Source organism: Cricetulus griseus (assembly GCF_003668045.3).
Source record: "Cricetulus griseus strain 17A/GY chromosome 1 unlocalized genomic scaffold, alternate assembly CriGri-PICRH-1.0 chr1_0, whole genome shotgun sequence".
NCBI lineage: Eukaryota > Metazoa > Chordata > Mammalia > Rodentia > Cricetidae > Cricetulus > Cricetulus griseus.
In genome coordinates this window covers 47657353-47683244 of record NW_023276806.1, presented here as the reverse complement: position 1 = coordinate 47683244, position 25892 = coordinate 47657353, and the positions used below count along the sequence as shown (strand labels likewise).

The window sequence follows — 25892 nt, the reverse complement described above, 5'->3', positions numbered from 1 at the left end:
AGTGGCTTCTATGCTATGTTTCTCTCTATTGCAATACAGTTTGAATATACTCTTGATTTCTTCCCCAGATTTAGGAATTCTCTTTGATTTTATACATTCTGTATTTCTTAAGACATTTAGAACAGGACCTTTCACATTGTAAATTCTCACAAAACATTTTCAGTTTTATTTAGCTATAAATTAAAGATGCAGGAATCTAGATTATGCCTGTGCCCCAATAGTGATTATACTACACAGGGATTAGAAAGTGGTGCCTTTAATTCCAGGACTTGTGAGGCAGAGGCAGAGGCAGAGGCAGAGGCAGAGGCAGAGGCAGGCGGATCTCTGTGAGTTCAAAGCCAGAGTGGTCTACAGAGCTAGTTTCAGGACAGCTAGGGCTGTTACACAGAGAAACCCTGTCTTAAAGTCCCCCACCCCACCCCCAAAAAGAAAAAAAAATAGAAAAAGTTACCCCTGACACGTCACCTCTCATTTCTCCCTGGAAACAGAATCTTCGTCATTGACTGTGTTAATACTTTATTGTCTCTTTCCTGGGAAGTCAAGCAGTGTTGGTTTCCCCAAAACTTAGTTTGTATCTAATGATAGTAATGACTCCACCCCAAACTGTTGCTGAACTCAGAGGGACAAAGGAGACCTTAAAAAGTGTAGTTCAAAGAAAAGAACTATAAGGCTTTGGTTATTTTCTTACTTGTCAAGGATAATGTAAGAAATGCTCCAGGAAAGTGAAAATTCACAAGAACAGGAACAATCTGATGGTAATCTTATTGGTTTTAGGACAGCTTTCACTCAGCCATGTGAGCAGCTTAAGCAAACATTGCTCATAGGGAAGTGAAAACACACACACACACACACACACACACACACACACACACACACACACACACACACACAGTCCCAACAGAAACCCCTTAAAGTCTAATGGTCTTTATCAAGAACTTCTAAAAACATAGATATCTTTTGGCCCCAAAGCTTAACTTCTAAGTATTTATTCTCATAGTTAACTGGTTTTCCAACACATGGTAATGGGCTGGACATATAGAATATGAAATAAAATAACTTCAGAGATTCCATAATGGAATACAAAGCTGTTGTTTTAACTTCAGCACTGGGGCTGCACCTTAATCTACTGCTATCTCAGCCAGCAATTGCCACTCTGCAGTTATTGGCCTGTTTATGTAGGAATGGCCTGGCTGCTCAGGCCATAGCCTGGCGAGAATTCTGTTCCCACAGACACTGGCCTTGTTGCCACTAAAGGTAGCTTTAACTAAATCTCTATCATTCTAATTATGAATAAAACTCAAGATTCACAGACTGGGGTGAAAACCTTGGAGCTCAGAGAGACTGAGTAGCAATGAACTAACCCTGTCTCCTGGCTAGAGCCCAAGGAAGAACTGGTGCTTCCGCTCTGCCAAAGCAGAAAAAGATGGGCCACGCCAAACCCCACCCTGCTACTTACCATGTCTCTCTGTCTCTCCCAGATGCCATTTGAGACTGTGATTACTTTCTGTCAACTAGTTGCTAATGCAGCCTCCTGACTGAAGGTTAATTGTATTTAATTAAAGCAAATGTAAACTCAGGGTTCACAGTGAGATAGAATATCCCCTAGCATTTCCCCCATTTTGTCTAAATACAAAGGAAAGTTTTAACTATAAGCAGTAAAACTATATACAAGAGCAAAAATTATCAGGTATTGTCTGAATAAAAAAGAAAGGTTTTAACTTGAACACAGTAAAACTATATACATCAAGAACAATTATAAAGCAAGGATTACATTCACAGTGTCCAGTCCATTTGTGTTTGGCAAATTCTGAGAAAATACTCCATTATCTATCCTATCTTGGTGAGTCCAAAGTTGTGTTCCTAATTTAATTTCTATCATAATTTGTATTACCAGCCCAAAATTATCTTTTGAGACATCTTAGATAAACAATTTAAGCTTTTATATTTCTTCACCTTCTACACATTACATCTCTTATGTAAGTTTCTTTTCTGAAATTTTTAACAAGATAAACTGTAAGTACCTCATTTTCAACTCCATTGTAGAGCAAAGCAACTTCCAAAACTATAGAAATGACAGAAGCAGCTGGCTGCCTGGACAGTCACCCAAGATTTCTCTACAGCATTAGGGCATCCATCTTTAGTCTACAGTTCGATAATATCTGACAGACATTTTTGTGTGAGGCAGGAATCTTAACGAACTGTCCCACCTTGTGTTGGCAAAGTTCAGCAGTCTTTTTCTTTTGTGTACTGGTTGTATAGTATACTGTCATCATCCAAGGCAAGGGCAGTTGCTTGCTCAAATAGATAGCTTTGACACAGTGAAAGCTAACTCCATATGGAGGTTCTTCAATGCCCATCATCCTTTTATGAAGTAGATTGGTGCTGCCAGAAGCAGACATGTATCATGATCATGAAAAGCCTTAGGTTATTAAACATCTCTGAATTAAATGCCACATCTCTGAAGTATTTGAACATTACCTATCTATCTAAAATACACCTGTGTAACCTTGAAAACATACCTAACATGATTACAAGTTTGATTATTATATATGACTAACTACTAATCTACATTTACAAATTATCCTAAACAGTTTGTAATAATAGCTTTCAAGGACTAGAACTTTATATTACATTTTATGTCAGATGCATAGATACAATACCTTAAACAGGAGTAAGAATATATATACAGTCTAACAAAAATAACCATACCAATGTAAAATATTTGAGATGAAGTAGTCTTTTTATTCTATATTCTGATATGCCCACTAAATGATGACAAACATCTATAACCCACTGAATCACCAAACTTACCCACCCCAGACCCTGTATCGAAATTTGGGCCCCACATTGGGTACCAAATTTTGGGTTTTTTTCCCATTTTTAAAATTTAATTTAGAAACAAGATAGTTTTACATGTCAATCCAAGGTTCCTCTCCCTCCCCTCCTCCCCTAAACCCCCACTCACACCCTATCTATCCCATACCTTTCCTGCTCCCCAGGGAGGGTGTGGCCTTCCATGGGGGATCTTCAGATTCTGTCATATCCTTTGGGATATGGCCTAGGCTTTCTCCCTTGTGTCTAGGCTGAGGAAGTATCTCTCTATGTGGAATGGTCTCCCAAAGTTCATTTTTATACTAGGGAAAAGTACTGATCTACTACAAGAGGCCCCATAGATTTCTGAGGCCTCCTTACTGACACCCACATTTAAGGGGTCTGGATTAGTCCTATGCTGGTTTCCCAGCTATCAGTCTGGGGATCAAGAGCTCTCTCTTGTTCAGGTCAGCTGTTTCTGTGGGTTTCACCAGCCTGGTCTTGTCCATTTTGCTCATCACTCCTTCTCTGCAACTGGATTCCAGTTCAGTTCAGTGATTAGTTGTGGGTGTCTGCTTCTACTTCCATCAACTGCTGGATGAAGGCTCTAGAATGGCATATAAGTCATCATCAATCTCATTACCAGGGGAGGGCATTTAAGGTAGCCTCTCCTCTGTTGCTTAGGTGGTTAGTTGGTGTCATCTTTGTAGATCTCTGGATATTTCCCTAGTGCCTGATTTCTCTTTAAACCTATAATGTCTCCCTCTATTATGGCATCTCTATCTTGCTCTGTTCTGTTCTTCCCCTGACTCAACCTTCCTGCTCCTTCATGTCTTCTCACCTCTCCTCTTCTTCCCTTCTCATTCTCCTAGCTCCCCCTCCCCTCTTCCCATGCTCCCATTTTGCTCAGGAGATCTTGTCCCTTTCCCCTTTTCTAGGGACCATGTATATCTCTCTTAGGGTCCTCCTTGTTTCTTAGCTTCTCTGGTCGTGTGGATTGTAGGCTGGTAATCCTTTGCTCTATGTCTAAAATCCATATATGAGTGAGTACATACCATGCTTGTCTTTTTGTTACCTGTTTCAGAATGGTTTCTTCTAGTTCTATCCAGTTGCCTGCAAATTTCAAGATTCCATTTTTTTCCCATTGAGTAGTACTCCATTGTGTAAATGTGCCATATTTTCTCTATCCATTCCTTGGTTGAGGGGCATCTAGGTTCCTTCTAAGTTCTGGCTATTACAAATAATGCTGCTATGAACATGGTTGAACAGATGTCCTTGTTGTATGAATGTGCTTCTTTTGGGTATATGCCTAAGAGTGGAATTGCTGGATCTTGTGGTAGACTGATTCCCATTTTCCTGAGGGATCACCATACTGATTTCCAAAGAGGCTGTCCAAGTTGGTACTCCCACCAGAAGTGGAGGAGTGTTCCCTTTCTCCACATCCTCTTCAACATAGACTGTCATTGGTGTTTTTGATTTCGGCCATTCTAACAGGAGTAAGATGGTATCTCAGAGTTGTTTTGATTTGCATTTCCCTGATGGCTAAGGATGTTGAGCACTTTCTTATGTGTCTTTCAGCCATTTTATATTTCTCTATTGAGAATTCTCTATTTAGTTCTGTACCTCACTTTTTTTGATTGGATTATTTGGTGTTTTGGTGATTAGCTTCTTGAGTTCTTTGTAAACTTTGGAGATCAGCCCTGTGTTGGATGTGGGGTTGGTGAATATCTTTTCCCATTCTGTGGACTGCTGCTTTGTCTTGTTGACTGTGTCCTTTGCCTTACAGAAGCTTCTCAGTTTCAAAAGGTCCCATTTATTAATTGTCAATCTCAGTGTCTGTGCTACTGGTGTTATGTTCAGGAAGCAGTTTCCTGTACCAGTTTGTTCAAGGGTACTTCCTACTTTCTCTTCTAATAGATTCAGTGTGGCTGGATTTATGTTGATGTCTTTGATCCATTTGGACTTAAGATTTGTGCATGGGGATAGACATGGATCTATCTGCAGTCTTCTGCATGCCAGCATCCAGTTATGTGAGCACCATTTGTTGAAGATGCTTTCTTTATTCCATTGTATAACTGTAGCTTCTTTGTCAAAAAATAAAAATGTTTGTATATATGTGGGTTAATATCAGGGCTTTCAATTCTATTCCATTGGTCCAGCTGTCTATTTTTTGTGCCAATACCAAGCTGTTTTCAAGATTATAACTCTATAATAGAGCTTGAAGTCAGGGATGGTGATGCCTCTGAAGTTCCTTTATTGTCCAGGGTTGTTTTGGCTATCCTGGGTCTTTTGTTTCTCCATATAAAGTTGAGTATTGTTCTTTCAATGTCTGTGAAGAATTTTGTGGGTATTTTGATGGGGATTGCATTGAATCTGTAGATTGCTTTTGACAAGATTGCCATTTTTACCATGTTGCTCTTACAGCTGATAAATACCTTCAGCAAAGTGGCAGGATACAAGATTAATTATAAAATAACATCAGTAGCCCTACTATATTCAGACCATAAGCCCACTAAGCAAGAAATCAGAGAACCATCACCCTTTACAATAGCCACAAACAACATAAAATATCTTGGGGTAACACTAACCAAACAAGTGAAAGATCTGTATATCAAGAAATTTGAGTCTTTAAAGAAAGAAATTAAAGAAGATACCAGAAAATGGAAAGATCTCCCATGATAAATATTGTTTTAACTTTAGAACAGTGGTTGCACCTTAATGTACTGCAATCTCAGTACATTGCAACTCTTCAGTTACTGGTCTGTTTATCTAGCAGTATGTTGGCTGCTCAGACCAGTCTTGTGAGAATTCTGCCATTAGGTTCTTCTGTAAGCTTCTCTTTGATTCAGATTATCAATTACCCAGTTATCGAGCTATTGTTCTATAGTCAACAATGAGGATTATAATTTTATGGGATGCAAGTTAGGAGTCCCATGAGGATCAAGGGACCAGGGGTTTGAGGGGTTTGGAGTATCTTTCAGTTCTTCCCTTCTTAATCAAGAGCTCTTTTGACTAGAACTCTCCCCAATATCTGCTTTGTAATATCCAACACATAAAATTCCTTTTGCCAGATCACCAGGGCAGGAGAATCTATGGAATCTGAATCACCTGGGGGCTGTTTATATCTGCTAATTTTTTCTTTCCCATATATTAAAAGAGTCAACAACTTCAGATATTTGTAACTGGGCATAGCCTGGTCTGCTGCTTTAGAGTATTCTGCCTTATAATTCAAATTGCTGTCATTGTCTGTGGAATAAATTCTAGAAGATCCTCCTTATATAGAATGCTTTTGAATATGACATGTTTCCATAGTACTTATTTTTGGAAGAATGTAAAATATGAGGTAATCAAAAGAAAAAAGGTAGCTAGTGAGATGGCTCAGTGGTTAAAGGCACCTGCTGACAAGCCTAATGATATGAGTTCAGTCTCCTGAAACCACATGATTGAAAGAGAGAACCCACAAGCTGTCCTCTGACCTCCTCATGCACACTTTGGCATGTGTGTGCTCACACATATATCTAAGAAATAAACAAATGTTTAAAAAAAACCAATATATAAACAAAACAAGCAATATTAGACCACAGTAGTCAGTATACTGTAGGTTCAGTGTACAGTCGGTTCACCATGCTTCTAAGCCCAAGGAATTTGTTTATTTACACCATATAAAGGTTTTGAGGATACTATCATGGCAGGCATTTCAAGGGTGTAGCTAACCTATTAGTTTAGACATAAGTTATCTTGATTTCATCTGTATACATGTGATTTCCCATGCAGAAGTTTTGTTCCATTCCTAGACTGTCTGTGGGAAGATGGAGCTAAGTTTTGACTGACTGAGCCAAGGAGTGTTGGGTGTGTCTAGTGTTGAAGGTTCCTTTTCAAAGATTATTGGAAAGTATCTTGAGGGCAGCTTTGGAAGAAAGGGGCCTTTCTTTCTTTCTTTCTTTCTTTCTTTCTTTCTTTCTTTCTTTCTTTCTTTCTTTCTTTCCTTTTTCCTTCCTTCCTTCCTTCCTTTCTCTCTCTCTCTCTTTCTTTCCTTCTTTCTTTTTATTGTCATGCAAGTTCATTCAACATGTTTTGCTAGTTAAAAGCATCCCATCCAAGGATGAGGTGAATTAGACTATAAATACAAAATTATGTGTGAGAGAAAAAAGTGACCAACTCTTCCCCATTCAGTGCAGGGGAGTGATGGACTCCCTCCTTTTAGTGCTGCAGTCTAAGCAGTGAGCTACTTTTCTACATCCTCTGAGAGGATTATTTTCTTTGATCCAGTTCTTGGTAAATACTCAGACCCTAAAGGAAATTCAGATTATCCTGGATTAGTCACTTATACTCAGAGTGGTTAGTGACTAAAAAGTGTTCCTTGCTCATTGGAAAATATCTGAGATTCAGAAAAAGAAGCCTTCTGGGGAATCACAAGAAAACATCTCCCTGAGGATTTAAAGGTCACAGGTGACAGTTTTAAAACCACAGATATTGCCATGCTGTTTCAAAAATATCTCTATACGCAACTCAGTAACAGTTACTTAAAAAGGGAAAAATCAAAGATGTGGAATATGAAGGGGCCTCAAAGTGCAGTTAAATGAGAGTAAAAGTTAATCTTCAGCTTTTTGCATGCGTCACAATCTAAGAGAATTTTTAAAAGCCGATTGAATGTAATATTTGAAGTTGAAAGTAAGAGTTGATGTGATTAGGTCTGGCCCCAAGCCACGGCTGCCACTAGAAAAGTGAAAAAAGGAAAAAAAAAAAGCCTGTGGATCAATCCAGTTTCCACAGAAATCCTATTTTATTAGTGATGCCTGCTGGATTGACAGAGTGTTCAAGTGACATTCATGGATGGGGAAATAGACAATAAATAAGTCCTGTATGCAGAGGCATTTACCTCCTCTCCACAGGACTGGTCACCACATTCTCCAATTTCTGTAGCCCTTCTCTGGTTCTACTGCAAAGAACAGAGTAAATCTGGAGGGGTGAGTTCATAGTATGGGTCTTTGGGGGGTCGCTGTCTCTCTCTCTCTGTCTCTCTCTGTCTCTCTCTCTCTTCCTCTCCCTCTCCGTCTCTGTCTCTCTGTGTCTCTGTCTCTGTCTCTGTCTCTGTCTCTCTCTCTCTCTCTCTCTCTCTCTCTCTCTCTCTCTGTGTGTGTGTGTGTGTGTGTGTGTGTGTGTGTGTGTGTGTATGTGTGTGTGTGTGTGTGTGTTTGCACAGTGGAGGCTGGAGATCAGTGTTGAATGTCTTCCTCAATTACTGTCCAACTTAGTGTTTGTGACAGTGTTTCTCACTAAACTTGTAGCCTGCCATTTTGGCAATACTGGCTGGTTGTGGGCTCCTGGGATCTGCCTGATTCTGTCCCATCAACAACAGTGTTACAGTTGTTTGCATCCACACCCAGTTTTTATGTGGGCTCAGGAATCAGTGTCCTTCCCTGTCAGCTGTATGATGTAGAAAGTGAATTGAGCCCGGCGTTGGTGGCGCATGCCTTTAATCCCAGCACTCGGGAGGCAGAGACAGGTGGATCTCTGTGAGTTCGAGGCCAGCCTGGTCTCCAGAGCGAGTGCCAGGATAGGCTCCAAAGCTACACAGAGAAACCCTGTCTTGAAAACAAACAAACAAACAAACAAAAAACCAAAAAAAAAAAAAAGAAAGTGATTTGAGTTTGGAGGATATGTTGACTTTTCTCTAATTGTATGATGTGTAGGCAGCTCTAAACATGAATTAAAATTTCCAAGTCCCTTTAGGCACATAGAACTTCTCCAGTTTCTGTCAGCTCATATCAAAACTGTGAACTGACAGGAGTATGTAGGCCATGGCCCTGGAAAGTGAGTCTGTGTGGCTTCAGTGGCTTCCCTGGGAGCTGGTGATGGCCTTGCCTGATACCACCTGCACAGCTCTACTGAATGGTTCTCTACTGGGATGGGGCCTGGAGGAAATCTTGTTCCTTCCTATGTGTTCAGCTTAGTTCTCATTGCTTAACTTGCTTAAAGCTGCTACATATTCTCTGTAGCTTGTCTCTCTTCTCCTAGCTTGAAGGCAGGGAATGATTTGCAAATAAGATTCCAGTTGTAGAACAATTTCTTTTACATTTGTGAATGGACAGTTGAGTTTCTTGTTGGGGATGTCCTTACAGGCATTTGGAGCATGGTGATAGTTGGAACAATGAAGATTTTCTCCCAGTCTTCTAGTTGGTGTGAGAATACTGGCATCACTGTTCTTAGTGTGCTTCCTACCACCTACCTTTTAGGAGGAAGCATTGAAATTTACATACCACTGTGTAAATTATATTACTGAGACTGTTATAGTCCTTCATAATCTAAAACAGTGGTTCTCAACCTGTGGTTGTGACCCCTTTGGGAGGTCAAATGACCATTCACAGGGTCATCTAAGATCATCAGAAAACACTGATATTTACGATTTACAACAGTAGCAAAAAATCACACTTATGAGGTAGCAATGAAAACAATTTCATGGTTGGGGTCACCGCCAACATGTGAAACATGTTGACTTTTCTCTACCTCTATCATGTGGGTGCCGCTCTAGTCCCTTTAGACACCCACAGCTTCCCCAGTTTCTGTGGGCTCCTTTCAACACTGTGAGCTGTATTAAAGGGTCTTAACACTAAGAAGATTGAGAACCACTGCTCTAAAGGTAGGATTCTGGGGCCTGACTGGAACACAGCAGGCAATGTGGTTGGGCAAATGCCAGAGGAGTCAGGGAATGGGCTGGAGGGGCAGGGAGTGCAGAGACCCTGGAGTGAGCTGCTTAGCAGTTGCAGCTCTTTGCATGAGGGGCACAGGTGTAAACATTCATGTGGGGGTGGGGGATCCCAATAACTGTTTGGAAATGATGTTCAGTCTTCACGGTAGCCTGGTAAACGGTGAATATAATGAAAGAGGAACTAGAAGGCATAGACAAACAGGCAGTCAGGCAGTCATTATAGCACCTGAAAGGAAACAGTGGGCCTGTAGCAAGGCAGAGGCACAGGGAGAGAGAAGGAGGTTGCATCTGAGGGGAGTTCAATGGGCAGATTGACAAGGCTTAGATCTGGGGCAGGCTTCTAGAAATGGTTTGATATCCAGCTCTGGGAGAGACAAGAGTGGGATTGAGGGGGTCTTTCAGAGAGGAAGAAGTTTTAAGGGAAAGATGCTCCTCTTTGGGGATCTTTGGAGGTAGAGGACCAAGGCTGGCAAGGCAAGACGGTAGGACCATAGCAGCGCGAACACCTCCTGAGACAAGTGTGCACTCAGATTGTTTCACTTTACTTTCCCAACAGGCTTGGCTTACAGGCAATGCTTTCCCCGAAATCTCACACATCAAAGGGAAGCCAGTCAGAGTGTCCCATATTAACCCAGTCAGTGGGAGGTGGAGGTTGAATTTGAATTCAGAATATCTTACTGCTTATGTAATAACCTAGCATACACTAGCATACACTATTCCTAAAGGAGGTAGTTATTCTTGATAATTTCAATTGTGGTGGTTCAAAAAATAAAAAAAAAATTATATTTGTAGCCATCACTGGGGTCAGCACATGCTGTGAATTTCACCCATTTAAGCCCCCCTCCCCCAAACACACACACACACATCCCACGTGTGATTCTTAAGAACAATGGAAACTCATTTCCCATGGCTTACAGACTATCAGAAAAGACACTTTGTCTGTCTCCCTGGGCTATATTTCTGTGCTTGGCCCATGGAGATGGTGCTAGGAGCACTTTTCTAATGGCACCCTGCAGGCAAAAGTGACAAAGAACAGCCAGCATTCAAGGAAATCTCTGAAACATGGTTGGAAGTGATGCTGAGCTGCCCTGTATCCTAATGGGATAATTTACTGTGCGAAATTGGAATTGCAAAGAAAATTAATATAATGAGTTCTTTTGATTTCCTAGGAGACTGAAGGTGAATTATATTGCTAATCTGCAACTCTCCATCTGGCTGGGTTTAGAACTGGGCCTTCCTGTCAAGAATCTGGAGTTAAGGGCTTCTGGGTGATATACTAGTTTTCACAGTTGCTTTTGGACCACAGCTGACCTCTCTTCCTTCTTATCTGACTCACAGACTGACATGCTGAAGCCCCTACTCCCAGTTACCTCTTTTAGACCCTGTGTTTGTCTCTACTCCGTAGGGCATTCACTAGGAACCTGCAGGAGCCTTGCTGCTGCACCTGGGTCTCCAGCCACAGCTGCTCACTTGGGCTGTGGCACTGTCATGGCAGCGTCCTCTTCAACTGCTAAGCTGGTTTTTTGCACTCGCGGCACAGCCCACCCCTCTGTAAAAATCACTGCTCTAGTATTGTTATAGAACCAAGCTATCCGGTCAGAGAATAGGTTAAGAGGGAAAATGTTAGGATAATCAGCAAGGTACATTCACAAGTAGTATCTTTTTCTTCTGATGTGCGTGTTGGACCCCATAGTTTCCTTCAACTGTTCTCCTTGGCTGTGGCTTCCTTAACCCGAGACCTTCCAAGGAGCTTTAGCAGTACTCCTGGGTAGATGGCTTGCTTCAATTGCAAGTTACAATAGTGACACTAATGTGCCAGATAAGCAAAGACTGGGCTCTTGTCAGGGGTCTCTTGAAGAGAATAGCTAAAAAATGGGAAGTTTGTCCATTATTCAGTATTGCATTTTGCTTTATGTAATAGCTTTTAAACTGACAAACTGAGTGGTAAAACAGCTCTAACTGAAGAAAAGTCATCATCAAATGGAAAGAGTGGTGGTGGTGGTGGGCCCTATGTTCTTTTCTGGTTCTAGGGTTGAGGAGCTGGGTGGTCTAATATTAATTTTCGCGGGGAGTTCCTTCTTCAGTTATGTATTATTTTCCCACTTGTGCCAGGCTAACCCTTTACACATTCTGACCAGTGCGATCCAGGATCTTCTCGGTGATTTTTGCAAAGCAAACATAACTCTCTCATAGAGTCCAGTGACTCTAAGAGAATCAAACAGGGCAAAATGGGTTTGGGTCTCCTGCCCTGAAGGTATTTCCTGTTGTTGGAGAGCAGACTAGCTATCATTGGAATATCTTGCTACATTTTCACATGCCCTTCAGAAGTGTCGAAGTTCCTGTAAGCAGTCTGAAGAACGCCCCTCATCCCCTCCCTTCCCTCACGAGCAGGCATTCTCTTTATCTCCTTCCTATAGCAGAGCCTGGATAGAGTTAAACATACATTTGGCAAGGATGTGACTGCTGCCTTTGTAACAGACTGTTATAACCACTTACTGATGGGAAAATGGCAAAATCATTAGATTATTTACATATGCTGGTGTGTCACCCAGCATTAAAATGAAAAAAGTACATTTGTGCATGATGGCATGGCTGTTATTGACTGTTTATGACAACGCATGGCTCTGAAAGTTTTAGAAAACTCCTCAAAAGATTCAGAAAACAGCTTTATAATAAATCCCTCTGTTTTCGAGACAGGGCCACATCCCATAATTTACACTGTCTTAGAACTTGCTATGTGTCACAGATTGGTCTTGAAGTTGTAATGATCCTCCTGCCTTGTTTCCTAAGTGTCAGGATCACAGACATGAGCCATCACACCAGGCTAGGAGCCAGGAACTTATTTATTAGAAGAATAAGGAAGAAAATGTAAAAGAAAAAAAGGGTGCAAGAATTACAGCAGATTCTTAGCCGTGACCCCCCCCCCCAAGACCTCAGAGAAGTGGAGGGTGACAAGTTTCATATATTAATACTTTAACTTGAAAATTTTTGAGTTCTTTTGAAAAAATTGAAAGCTGATTTTGAAAACTTTATAAAGTGTTAAGTGCCATGGCACAGTTATAGCCATGGCCTCAGAGAGGATTCATAAAATCCAGGTGTGGAGTGGGAATGGATTAGAGAGAGAAGGCACCTTGGAGGAGCCAGCATCCTTGCAGAGCTCTGGCCACGTCTGATCAAACCTAGGGGACTTTGAAGTAGGTTTTCCAGGTAAAGGGACACTCACTCCTGCATCACCCAGGCTCCTCTTTCCTCATGAGCGGTCACAGTGCTCAGCCACGGCTCCCAAGGACATCACAGTGCTCAGCCACAGCACATCACAGGACATCACAGTTTGTGCCACATCTTATAGTCCCATTGTGGCTATCTTAGAGTACTCTTTAACCATTGAGAAAATCCCTGCTTGACTTCTGGCTACTGTCTACTCCCCAAGACTTCCGGCCCTTCTGTTCATTCGCTTGCTGAATTCTCTTTCTCCAGTGCAATTAGCCCTGTTCTCCCCTTTCCCAAACCTTCTCAGTGGTCCTATTGCTTCTATGATGTAATCTCCAATTTAGAGCAGGAATGAGAAGCCTTGCTCACATCTCCCACTTTCCTCACACAGTAGGTCTAATCTATGTTACCCTGGGTATAACCTTGACTTCTTTACAAATGTATCCTCTTATCCATGGGGCTGGAGGATGTGGCTACAGAAAAGAAATCCAGGATGTGGAGTCAGTATAGCTTATTGTATTGTTACAGCCTTCGGGCTACCTCACCCCCCTTTCTGAGAATTGGTGTCCATAATTTTTTCATTTTGAAGTAATTTAAAATCAACATTATTTCATGGAACATAGGCCTTTTAGTTTTCTTTCATAAATGCTCTTGCCTGTATGCTTCAGAGAGGCAGGTCAGAGAATCCACACAGGGGACTTGAGGATCTGGCATTGCTTTGTGCACTTGCCTGCTTTCAATCTGTAAACATTGTCATTATGGATTAGTCGTTGTTCTGAAAGCACCACATTGACTAAACAGCTTTTATTTGTTTTGGCTAAACTTAGTATCAGAGCTATGTGTAGTAGGCTAGACATAAAAGTGAGGGGTCTCACAGCCACTCATTGCAAGGTCACTTCACAATCTTTACATTCCCCTGTCCCATGAATTTGTAACTCTGTAATCTTCTAGTTTTGAATAGTATTGAATAGCCTTCATTGAATCATTGGAATTGCTTCAGCTAAATTTTCAGCATGCTTAAAGGTAGGACTAAGGTAATAGACTGTCGTCTGGCTCCCTCTGGTGGTCGGTGCCTACATGACAAATCAAGCTGTACATTTTCTTTTGTTTCCAGTTTCCCCTCTTCAGTGAAGGGGAAGGCAACTGATTGGGAAGAGACTGTAATTGTCCTGAGTGTTGGCAGATAACAGAAAGTGAAGTGTTTTGCTAATCTATAGTTGTTATACAAAATATCTTCAAAGGCAAAATAAATTGCCATTAAAATGCATATTAAAGTAACAGTAATAATATGTTATTGCTGTGTTGTTTTCCTTGCTAAGCAGGGACTGAGACCACAGCATAAAATACAATAAACAGCAGAGCATTCTTTGTGTTTCTGTGCATTGGCACATACCAATAAGGTGTGTCGAAACTCAACACTAGTTAGTCAAGGACCTGAATACTGCTTCTCAAATTATTCCAGAAGTTATTTCCCAAATCTAGACTTTTCACTTAGAAACTCGTGCTTTTGGCATTTTCAGATTTTAGTTCCATTTTTCCTAGTGTCTCAGGAGGAGGCTAGGGTTAGAGGTAGAATTTGGTGGTCAGTAGCTTTGCCCCTCTAGTCTCTAGGTCTCTGGCTTCATTTTGCCCCCAGGAACTGTCCTAAAGCATCCTCTGTCCCTTCACTCTTTTGTTTAAAATGTAGAAGCAGTTGTTTGTCTATTTGTAAGTTAACGAAACTATACACATGTCATGTATAGCACGATGTTTTGATCTGTGTATGCTCTGGAAGAATGCTTCCATAGAATTGATCAATGTATGCACCTTCCCTACTTTCTCATTTTTTTTCTTTTTTCTTTCTTTCTTTTCTTTGTGCTAACATGCCACATCAATTTTTTCCACAATTTTCAAGAATCCAGGACCACAGGACATTGCTATTTATAGTCAATATATAATTACAATTTCCTGTGTAGTCAATTTTTTTTTTCTGTAATAAAACTTGACAAGCATTTGATGAGCATTCTCATTTTTTCAATAACTTTTTAATACTTGTTTTATAGAGGCTAGCAAAGGTGACTTTACCTGACAATGAGTGCACAGAGCTCCACATAGGCTCACTACTGAGCTAGGTGCTCTTCGAATCCACCCATGGTGCTGGTCTCCTTTAGAGGCTTCCCCTGAGGCCTGGAGACCGTTGCACATTTCTGTCTTGGAGCTGAGGAAGTTTAGATGATCACTAGACTGTGTCAGTCCAGACAGACATGCTTTTCTCATTCACCCTCTTCTTCAAAATAAATTGCACAACAGAACCTCCTTTGTTGTGTTTAATTTTGAGAGCTTGAGTAATTATGTTTATCATAAAAATGGAGTCAATAAGGAAAATGCATTCTAGATCACTGGTTTCCACGGTTAAGTCTCTGACAAGGGTGATTTTAGGTACAAATGATTGAAGGAGGAGTAAAATTACTAGGTACAGATGCCAAAACTGTTAGCAGAGCACACTTGGGCTTACGTGCTGAAGATCTTCATAAGGAGATTTTGAAATGTGTAATCAAAACTAATTTAGAACAAAACAATTCTTGAACATGCTCAGAATTTGAATAAAGCCATTTCCTCAAAGTTGGCAATGAGAAAGATTTGCTACCTTTTTAACCTTGTGCATGTACTGTGTTATTTAATTCTCACAGTAGTCTAATGATCATTAGCTAGTATCTAGAGGAAGAAGTCAAAACCAGTGAATTTAAGTTGTTGCCTAAAGTTACCTTTCATGGATGAGAAATCCAGATTTGAATTCATGACATCAGGCTCAAGAGCCAGCAGTCTCAACCACTTTGCTGCTCAACAGTGCCTGCTGAGGTGTGGAAATATCTGATATCTTTGTGGTCCAAAATACAACAGAAACTGTGATGACTGAACACTTCAAATTTCACTAGTATAGTCAAGGAAATGGAATTTATGTTTTTAAATTTTAACTTAAATGACTTCACATAGCTAGTGGGTACTATGTTGGGGATACTGATTTATGTGACTTTTAAGGTTTTTTTGGTTTTAGGTACTAGATGTTCAGGTTTGATGAGTTTAACTCCCTGTTTTATTGGAAAGAGACTGTTGTCTATGTCTCAGTGATCTGATTTAATTCATAAAATTAGAAGGGACACAGGCATAACCCATGTGTTTTACTTTCCAATCATGACTTTCCATTTGATGTTTTTGAGCCTATAAATTTATCTTTCTCTAACCATTGTTAATATTGAATGGGAAAACTGCTGCTTTTGAGAAAAGTGTTAAGCCTTGTTAAATACATGTTCAATGAACATTTTGCTCTTTTCTTTCTTCAGGTAATAGAAACATTATCTCGGTTATCCCGCACACCAATAGCATTGGCCACAGGAATCAGGTAAGTTCATGACTCTGTGGTTCCTGTCTCCCAGGTAGTTCATGGCAATGTCTGTTTCTTGATTTCTTGAATGGCTATTGTTTGCAAAAGTCTTTGTACTTGGTATTAAGTGCCATATACACATTTGAGATTTACTGAGCAATTATGAACTTATTCATAGAATTGAATGAGGCACAATGACTGAACATTGTTTTTAGCTCCCTGGTGACTGCCACTGGTTATTGCTCTTTTAAAAAATATCTCTTCAGCATTTATATATGTATAATTCATTAAGACAAATGCAAATGTTTTAATACATAAATATTTTAAAATATAATGTATTTGGTTCCTGTAGAAGAGACCATAACAATAACTCACAGCTTTTATGGGTTTAAGGAAAAGTCACACAAGCATTAAATGATAGATGCAAAAGAAGGATATGTGTTGACGGTTGGGTAATACATGAAAAGCTTGGAAGTAGATTGTTTATCTATATCATCTCCATGCAGTAGAGTATAATAAAGTTGGTAAGCATGGAAGTAGAGGTGTGTTAATTGTTCAAGCTTTTTCTCTTTTAGAGACTGCACATTGCTTAAGTTGGAGCCATTAATAAATAAAAGAAACAGGAAATTAAGAAGATATAGCCAGGCTGCATGGAAATAGAAGCTTTATTTTGTATCTTATGTCTTCTAGGCTTTGTGTTCTAGACTCCATCCATGATAGGGCGTTGTAAGCCTCTAGCTATGCCTTTTTGTTTCATTTCTCTGTGCCGAGGTTCTATCCTACTCTGAGGAAGGACATCCAAGTGTGTCTCATAGAAGTGTTTAACACTGGCTCAGCAGCTTAATTCCTGGATGCCACCACAGTGGTCTCAGGGAGGACACTCTGGAGACCCTGTCTCAGAAGTGGGCCATGATTTTTCAATAGATTGTCAGTTGGTTGATTCTTCAATTCCTTCTAATTTGCTCTTCAATAATGAGTAGCTGTGCATGTCCATATATATTTTGTGTCCTTATATGTATGCAGTAGATTTTGAAGCAAGCATAGCCTGCTTTGTATGTACTTTTGATTCAGAAATGTGTCCTATCAGAATTATTTTTTCCTTTTGAAATTTTCTTGTAGATACCTTGTAGATATAAAAGCCTGATAAAATGTGCCTGTATTGAAAAAGAACAACCCTGAAAGCTTGGTTACATGTGTCCTTTTATTTTAAAAAATGTAGGCCCCTTTGCTATCTTAAGTATTAAATTAATTCATAATATACTAAAGTCAAAATTGTTTTAAATAATAAAATATAATTAAAAGTCTTCCTTTCAATGAAACTCTTTGGCCATTATTTAACATTTATTATTTTGGTGACTCCTTTTTATAAACATGAAACATGTTTACTACCAAAGAGTAGAGCATTTGTCATTACAATATAGTTGCTATGGTGATTTTGTTATTCACCCTTTTAAAGCATTATTTTGGTCATAAGAAGAAATGTTATGAGCCAAACAAAGATGTCAAATGATAGGAGTGGGGAAAAATTAACGCGTGGTATTTTTAACAAGGGACAAAAACAACTCGTCAGTCTCTTTGAAGTCTACTTAGCTAACTGCTCCAAAAATGAAAATAAAAAATACAACTTAAATACCCTGATGTCTGAACAGGAAAATTTGCCAGGGTCAAAAATCTTATGTATGATGTCTTTGTCTTCTAATAACCATTATCCTTACTATCAAGCTGAGCCATTAAAGGTGATTTGTTGTCAGAGTCTTTGTTGGGTCAGATCTTACAGCTTGAGTGAGGGTGCTGAAGGCATGGGCATGGGCAAAGCTGCTTGTCTCCTGAACTGGGCATGGTGGCAGGTGTTGTGGGGTGACCGTGCAGGTACCGGGCAGGTGGGAGATCAGGTAAATGCATTAGCATGTCCCCAGCTGCATGCATCTGTAGGGACTGGCTGTAATGCTGGAGACGATTTAGGGTAGCAGGTGTTGCAGTCTCCCCAGGGGACCCCCAGGCACAGCTGCTGGGCAAGCGCTTTTGGGGAAACCCTAGAAATCATTAAATATGATGACTTGTTTGAGTGGCAGCAAATTTTACTTTCTAATTGGTGGTAAATGCTCATCTTGATTGCTCACTCGCCCGTGTTTTTTCCTTCCTTCCCAGGCCCTTCCCCACAGAAGAAAGTGTAAATGATGAAGACATCTACAAAGGCCTTCCTGACTTAATAGAGTATGTTGAATATTTTCAGTAAAATTAAGCCACTACCCAAATTTGCACTTAGCATAGATGTGAGCTATAATAAGCTCTCTGCAGGGTAAAAGTGATGTGATGATTAAGATACAATAAAAATTATCTTTAAAACGATGATGGGAAGTTTCACAGAATATATGCTTCAACTGGCTTTTAGTTCTTGCTCTGTGATCCTATGAAGAGAAACTCACTGTTGAGAAGTAAAAAAAACTGGACGTTTCTCAAAGGCATAATAGAAAGGTAGATTAAGCTGGAACTACATAATTAGGGAATAATATAAAAAGAGATGAAGTTTACTCCTGGCGTAGGGCAGAAAGTGTGTGCTTTGTAGTCAGCCCAAGGAAGCACGGCTGCAGGCTGGAGTCATTCAGGGATGTGTCAGTAGATGGTGCTTATGCGGAGCACAGGATCCTATGGGCTTTATTATTTAATAGTCAGGAGCAGCCGAAGGCCTTGCAGCTGATTATCTTCTGCTGATTGAGTGACTTGTGCAGATTAAGAATAAATATAAAGCTTGATCCTCTCCCTTCAAAGACCTTATGATATAGCTCAGGCATGTTTGCAAAGAATTCTAAGAGATGGATTATGCTCCAAGGGCAATTCTTGGAATCTGTGGGAATCCATTCTTTCATCTGCCCAACACTGAGCGTGCCTTGGCGATGACTGTTTTATCTGCTGGTATTACTGGTCCCTCACCATTTGTCTGTCTCAGGTATCGCTTTACAGAGAGACCTCCCCCGGTGACCCATCAAAAATAGCCACCACACCCTTTCCTTACTCTGTGTTTTTAGAGTGTTTGTTGCTGGCTCTGACAATATTGGATTGCTTCACCGACAGTGTCTTTACTCCAAGGCAGCCACAGCAGGACCTTTGTGCAAGACTGTATTCTTAGAACTTCAAACTGTGATAGGCTGGAGAGATGGCTCAGTGGTTAAAGCAGCTGGACAAGCAAAATGATCTGAGTTTGGATTCCCAGAACTCTCTTTTAAATAGTGGGTGAATGTGACAGCTTGTCTGTAATTTTAGCCTCAGAAAGCAGAGACAAAGGGGTTCCTCTAGAGCAAGCTGGCTAATGAGACTCGCCATATGGGTGAGCTCTGGATTTGATTGAGAGGCCCTGCCTCAGTAAATAAGGTGGAAGAGTAATCAAGAAGGATTCCAGATATCAACTTCAGGTCTGTACACATATTTGCATATATTCAGTTGCATACATATGCACATATACCGTCACCCTCACACATACAAGCATACATATATATGTACATGGAACTATGCCACATACACATATACATGAAAAATGGGGAAAAAAGAGATTAAGCCACATTTGGTGTATGCACATGAATAAGCCAAAAGAACATTAAACACCTACTGTTTACCAGGCATTATGCATTAGGGTTGAGCTATTTAATCATTCAATAGTAAGAGAGTTTTGTTTGCTCATTTGTGCCCTAACATGTTCTGTGTGTTATCTCATGTAATGGCTGTGTTATGTTCCCACTGTTATCATTGAATGAAAAATACAAAAATTTACATCAAACTAACTTGTTTAAGATGACATCACACATAGTAGTCTTTGAACCCAGATGTTTCAGACCCTGGAGCTAGAGGATCTTAATCACTGTCCTGGATGAGATGGGTGGTGACTTGGTGCTCTGGGAGCTATCAGGAGAAGAACAGGAGAAGAGAGGACTGATGGCAGCCATAACAATGGGCAGCAAGTAGCTCTTTGTAGACTAAGCGACATTTGGAGTGGCCTTTAAGTCATATATTTTAAATATCCTTTGCAGATAGTTTCTTACTGCTTCTAAATGTCCCAGAACTCACTACCATTAAGTAAGATAGATGATGATTATCTGATTAACTGGCAACAGTCTTTTATAAAGTGACTGTAAGGCTATTGGTCTTGTAATCAGATTCTTAAGAAAAACATATTATGTCCAGCTGTGATGATGTTCTTTTGATATATATATATATATATATATATATATATATATATATATATATATCCTTTGCCCACCTGGTTCTTCTTAGTAGTATTGTTAGGTAAGATTTAGTCTGGAGAGGATGGTGGGAGGAGGCTTTCAACTCAATGTCAGAGGATGGATTCCATCATCCATTTTGATTCTGGCATGACCCCTCCCATCAGGACAGGCCCCTTCCTCTGTTGTTTAACTCAGTTAGCTCCATCATGATCTCACAAAATGCCCAGACACAGGACAGCCAGGGCTGCATAGAGAGACCCCATCTCACCGCCCCCAAGACATAATGAAACCAAGTGCTCAGACTAGTCCAATTGCTTCACTGTTTCCATCAAATGCCCTGCTATGGAAACCACAGAGCTGCCAATATGGCTTTACTCCTCAGACTTCAAGTTGAAGATAAAAGGCATCTTTCATTCTTTTTCCTCTCTCCCTAATTCCAAACAGTTTCTGAATCTGATGTCACAGTCCTGAGTTTCCCTGTCTCCTTCCTCATCAGCCTTTACCTGAGTTGCAGCTTTCAGCCTCATAGTGTTTTGCCTCTTGGTTTCTGGTTCCCCCTGCCTGTTTTCTGCTCCCCACCTTCCCTCCTCTGTAAACCCCCTGCTACTTTCTAGATATACCAGCTAAGGTTGAGCTCATAGAGTGCATGGCTCTTTATAGTTGTGTTTCAGCTCTTCCCTCCAGTGGTCCAGCACACTGCCCCGAGGGGTTGCCAAGCTCAGCATCCCCAGGCTCTCTGGACTCCAGCCTTCATGTTAGCTCCCTTTACACGAGCACAGGCTCTCTCTTCACTTGGCATGGGTGTGTGCCACCCTTATGAGCATTTGTGACTACAGGTATACCTTCCCAGAAAACAGACATCTATTGAATAAGATGACATAGTCATAATCTAACTCAGCCATATGACCTTTTCCCCAACTTTATTTAGTGATTTTTTTCTCTTCCCTGCTCTTTTAGTTTGTGTTAATTTCTCTTGTTACATATATAAAATTATATGTTTATAGGCTGTTCTCCTTAAAAGTCAGTTTCTGTGTGCTTGTGTGTTGTGTATGATGTGTGTGCATGCTGAGTATATGCATTCATGGGTGAGGGTGGGTGCATGGGTGCCTATGTGTGTTTTTGGAGGTCAGATGGCAACCTTGCCTCCTACTTTATTTGAGACTGTGTACAGCAGGCTGGCGAGCTGGCCCACACACTTCCCGGGATTCTCTTGTCTCCATCTTCCAGCTTGCTGTAGAACCCTGGATTACAGAGGTGCTGACATGCTCAGCTTTATGTGGGTTCTGGGGATTCAAACTCAGATCATCACACTTGCATGACAAACACTTTACACACTGGTCCACATCCTCAGGGAGACAGCTTTTGATCTATATGGCTCACATCTTGAGAGCGTGGAATTCAGTCAGTTCTTCAAAAATATCTGCTGGATGGATGAGCAGATGGGTAGGTGGGTGGACAAGTATTTCTGAAGCGAATTTTTCTCGGATCCTAATTCTCTCAAGCTTCAGTTCCCTCCTTTAATATACCTCCCTTTTCTTTGGGTTTTGACAGTTCACTTCTGTCAAATGCCTCCAAATAATCTTTCATGACAAACATAAGCAGACTGTGATTGTACCAGCTTTGAAAAATGTTCCATGTTGCAGAGTGACACAGATACAGTGTTCTTACAGTGCCTTTGTTTATGTCAGTTTATAACATTTAGCCGGTACCAGCTGAAGAGGAGTGCTCAGGGTTGGTCATATGAAAGCGCTGAATTTCATTCTCAGAGAGATTAATGTTTCATTCCAACCACTCTAAATTGGTCAAGGCCAATCTTTGGGGTTATGTTATAGAAGTTTTAAAGGAGGAGAGAAAACTGAGGAGAGTAGCAGTCATAAAATGGAGGAAATACCATTATCAGCTATGATCATGGTTTCGCAGGAGGGGCTTGGGATCAGTGCCCTGGCAGCCGCTGTTAATGTCCAAGTGCTCATGGGGGACTGAAAAGTACAGTATTTCCAAGAAACCGATATGCAGTATTTAATGGCTTTAAAATAGATTTTTAAATATTTTAAGAATCTTTGCCTGTCGCCCTTTTAAAAATAAAATGCAAAAAACACAGCTAAAGGCAATTTGGTTGTAGAAACATGTCTGTGTATCTTCTAAGTGAGCTCCAAACCATGGTTTGAAAAGACTGGATTAGGTGATAATAATGTTACACCAACTGATGCTGTTATCAAACAGATTTTGCTATGTCAGCTATTCTTTAATTGCCCTGCCCTTCCCACATTTTGCCCTTTAATAATATAATGAAGCTGAGGCCATGGAATACCGGGATGCAGAGGCAATGTGATGAGGCCATTAAAATACTCCATGTAAAACAAACATGTTTTTGAGATCATGACTCTGCTGTAGACTAGATAGGTTACCTTTGACATGTCTAGTAACTTTCAGGCCTCCCAGATTCATCATTTTTCATAGAACAAATACTAAGCCATACCCATATGACAACTAGTGCCTGGAGAATTAGAGCTGTAGCTAGCTGCAAGGTGATCATTAATATGGTCCTATGAAAACAAATAGCCAGTTAGATATCAGTTAGCATTGCCCCAATTCCTGGATTCTTCTGTCTGTCATTGAGATAATTGGGAAGGACAGAATTATAATGAGAACCTCTTGACTCTCTCCACTAGTTCCATTTTCCCTCTTCTCTGAATTTTCTGCTAAAATCAGTGGGAAACTTTTAGTCTGTTTTGAACTTAAACCTATAAGACCTGTCTCAGTGTTACATCCAGTATGTAATAAACCCCAACCTTTATAACTGCATTCCTTGTTTCAGTGAGACCCGTGTGGAGGATGAAGAAGACCTCTATGACTGTGTGTATGGCGAGGATGAAGGTGGAGAAGTCTATGAGGACTTGATGAAGGCAGAGGAAGCTCAGCAACCTGTAGGCCTTTTGCTTGTTTTTAAAGTAACTCTGAGTAGTTTTTACAGAAGGTGATTGGTTAGAAGATTAATTAATGTACTTACTTAGCTTCTGTTGAAATATGTAAAAAAAATTTCTTATTTGCTTATAACTTATGTGGTTACTTATTTGGAAACAGGAGCTGCTTTTTTTTTTTTAAGTTCAAAATGACTGTAGGACTTTATGGTCTAACCCTTTCCTTTATTAGTGGGGAAATTGAGTCTTAGAGGGTAGTGCCAAGCCAGCTTGCTGAAGAGTAAGTGGCAATAAGATGTAATTTCAGTGAATCATGAGATTGTAATTGTGAAAGCACATCTTTCCCCCAAACTGATACATAGTTTTCATTTTAAATTTAACATAACATTGACCTAACTAGCATAACAAGTACACACTCTCAAAGTTCCCATGCCATGCATATACCTAGAACATCCAGAAAGAACTGCTTTGAACTCTCTTCATCTATAATTTGAAAATTTAAAAAGCCAGCCACTTAGGCATTCGTTAGCATATTCTTTTATCCCAAAGGCTTCTTCATCAGCTGGGTGGTGACTTAGCTTCTCCAGGGGTTTCATGAGTCGGCTCCACTTTCTGTGCTCTGGCTTTTAACAAAGGGCCAGGAGAGGCTGTTGGGTTCCACATTGGGGAGGAGAGGGCACAGAAGTAGGCTGGAAATAAACCCACTCAGCCTGTTTTAGGGAATACAATCACTGTGTCTTTCGCTTGATGTATGAGAGGTGGGCTCTGCTGGCAGCATTTTCCAGAGGGGTTTTAGGAGCATCTCTTCTGCAGCGTCTGTGAGCATCAGCTGCTTCCAGGCCAGCAGATCTTCAGGGTCTCCTCCACTCTCTGGACAGCCTTCCCCCACTGCACAGCTCTGGGTGGTTGCCACAGGCTACGATTAACAACAATAACAATTTAGACTCCCTGGCAAGGTGAGCTGTGCTTTATATGGCTTCTGTCACTTGGCACTCCATGAGTTTAGTGCTGCCCTTCTGTTTTACAGAAGCAAAAACCAAGTCACAGATAAACTCAGTAACTTGTTTATAGTTATAAAGATAACAAAATCAGTTATCTGAACTGAATTCTGTTTTTGTTTTTGTTTTTCTGTGTTTCTGACCTTGGTGTCTCGCTGAACTTTAACACTAAATGAAAGAATCATATATTATGATAATATGTAAAAACAATGTTTGAAGGATCTTTCTCTCTCTCTCTCTCTGTCTCTCTGTCTCTCTGTCTCTCTGTCTCTCTGTCTCTCTCTCTCTCTCTCTCTCTCTCTCTCTCTCTCTCTCTGTGTGTGTGTGTGTGTTGCTGATGACTGATATCCTGGCCTGATATATGCTAGGCACTTAATCTACTAATGAGTTGTATCCCCAGCTCTCACATTACTTTAAAGTATTTAAAAAATACTTTTAATATTTCATGGTCATTTCTGCAGTATATGTGTAATGTGCTGTCTATGAATGAAATGCTTAGACTACTTCTGTTATCAGATTCATTAACATTTGAATAAAAGGTATGCTTTTATTTAAGTAGAATTTCAGAAACTTTAATCACTTAAAACCTTTTCATTTGTAGTGTTGGAAAAAAATAGCTCCAACAAAATATGTCACAAATGTAGCTGAGTATGTCTTTTGGTTATGTTTTGTTAGGGTAGAAAGTGATTTTGATCTTTTCCTAGATAAACTGATATGGGAATTCAGCTAAGTAGCCTTAATTTTATCTTTCTATCTGCAGAAATCACAAGAAAATGATATACGGAGTTGTTGCCTAGCGGAAATTAAGCAGACAGAAGAAAAATATACAGAAACTTTGGAGTCAATAGAAAAAGTAAGTCATCAGGTATCTAAGCCCCAAGTTGCCTTGCATATTCTATGTGCTAGACAAGCTCGTTTTGCAGTGTGCACATGTAAATGTATACTCTGAAATTTACACTGAATGCCAGGCTCAGGAAAGCAAATACCACATGTGCTCACTTATAGGTATCCAAAAGCAGTGAAATCCATCGTCATTAGTACAACCTTGGGTGGTAGGGATAGGACTGGTAGTTAAAGGATATATGCTTATATTAGAAAGGAGGAATATTTAAAATCTATGCCCAGAATAGACAAGTATATAGACAAATGACCCCCAAAAGCAATTGTCTGGCACTTTGGGGAAGTTTAGTGTGGATGTGGAGTTGGAGGTTAGGTTGGCTGAGAGGAAAAAAAAATGCTGTATGACCACTAATGTCTGTGGGATGTTTTATGTGACAAACAGTTTTAAATTTGATTGTGATAGCTGCATAGCTCTGAACTTCTAAGAACCATTGAATTGGAAGCGAAATAGTCATGTTGTGAGAAACATGAATTATGTCCCAATAAAACCCTCCCAAAGAAAAACAAATATATCAAAGCAGATTTATACGTTCTCTAAATATTTATTGCTATCTTGACGTGTAAATGGCACTGTTTTAGGAACTGAAGACATAGCAGCAAAGGCAGGAAGATTGTGGGTTGTTCTGATAGTTTCTGCATCATGGGAAAGTTTAGGCTGGATGCAAATGAGTATTCCAGGTGGGTAGGGAATTACCTGAAGAAAACTCAAGAAGAGAGGATGGATGGGCATGAGTTAGAGATACCATATAGTCTGATGGCAGAAGA

General features: G+C 40.2%; 1 protein-coding gene across 2 annotated transcripts in view; it reads left to right on the top strand.

Annotated features, from left to right (window-relative positions):
- Nucleotides 1-25892, top strand: part of Vav3 (vav guanine nucleotide exchange factor 3) — a 330956-nt gene that overhangs the window by 126790 nt on the left and 178274 nt on the right. For both annotated transcript variants that reach the window (XM_027395541.2, XM_035451854.1), the window contains exons 3-6: nt 16051-16109; nt 18240-18305; nt 23127-23235; nt 24988-25080. In XM_027395541.2, coding sequence (XP_027251342.1) covers nt 16051-16109; nt 18240-18305; nt 23127-23235; nt 24988-25080 — 327 coding nt within the window. The remainder of the gene's footprint in view (nt 1-16050; nt 16110-18239; nt 18306-23126; nt 23236-24987; nt 25081-25892) is intronic.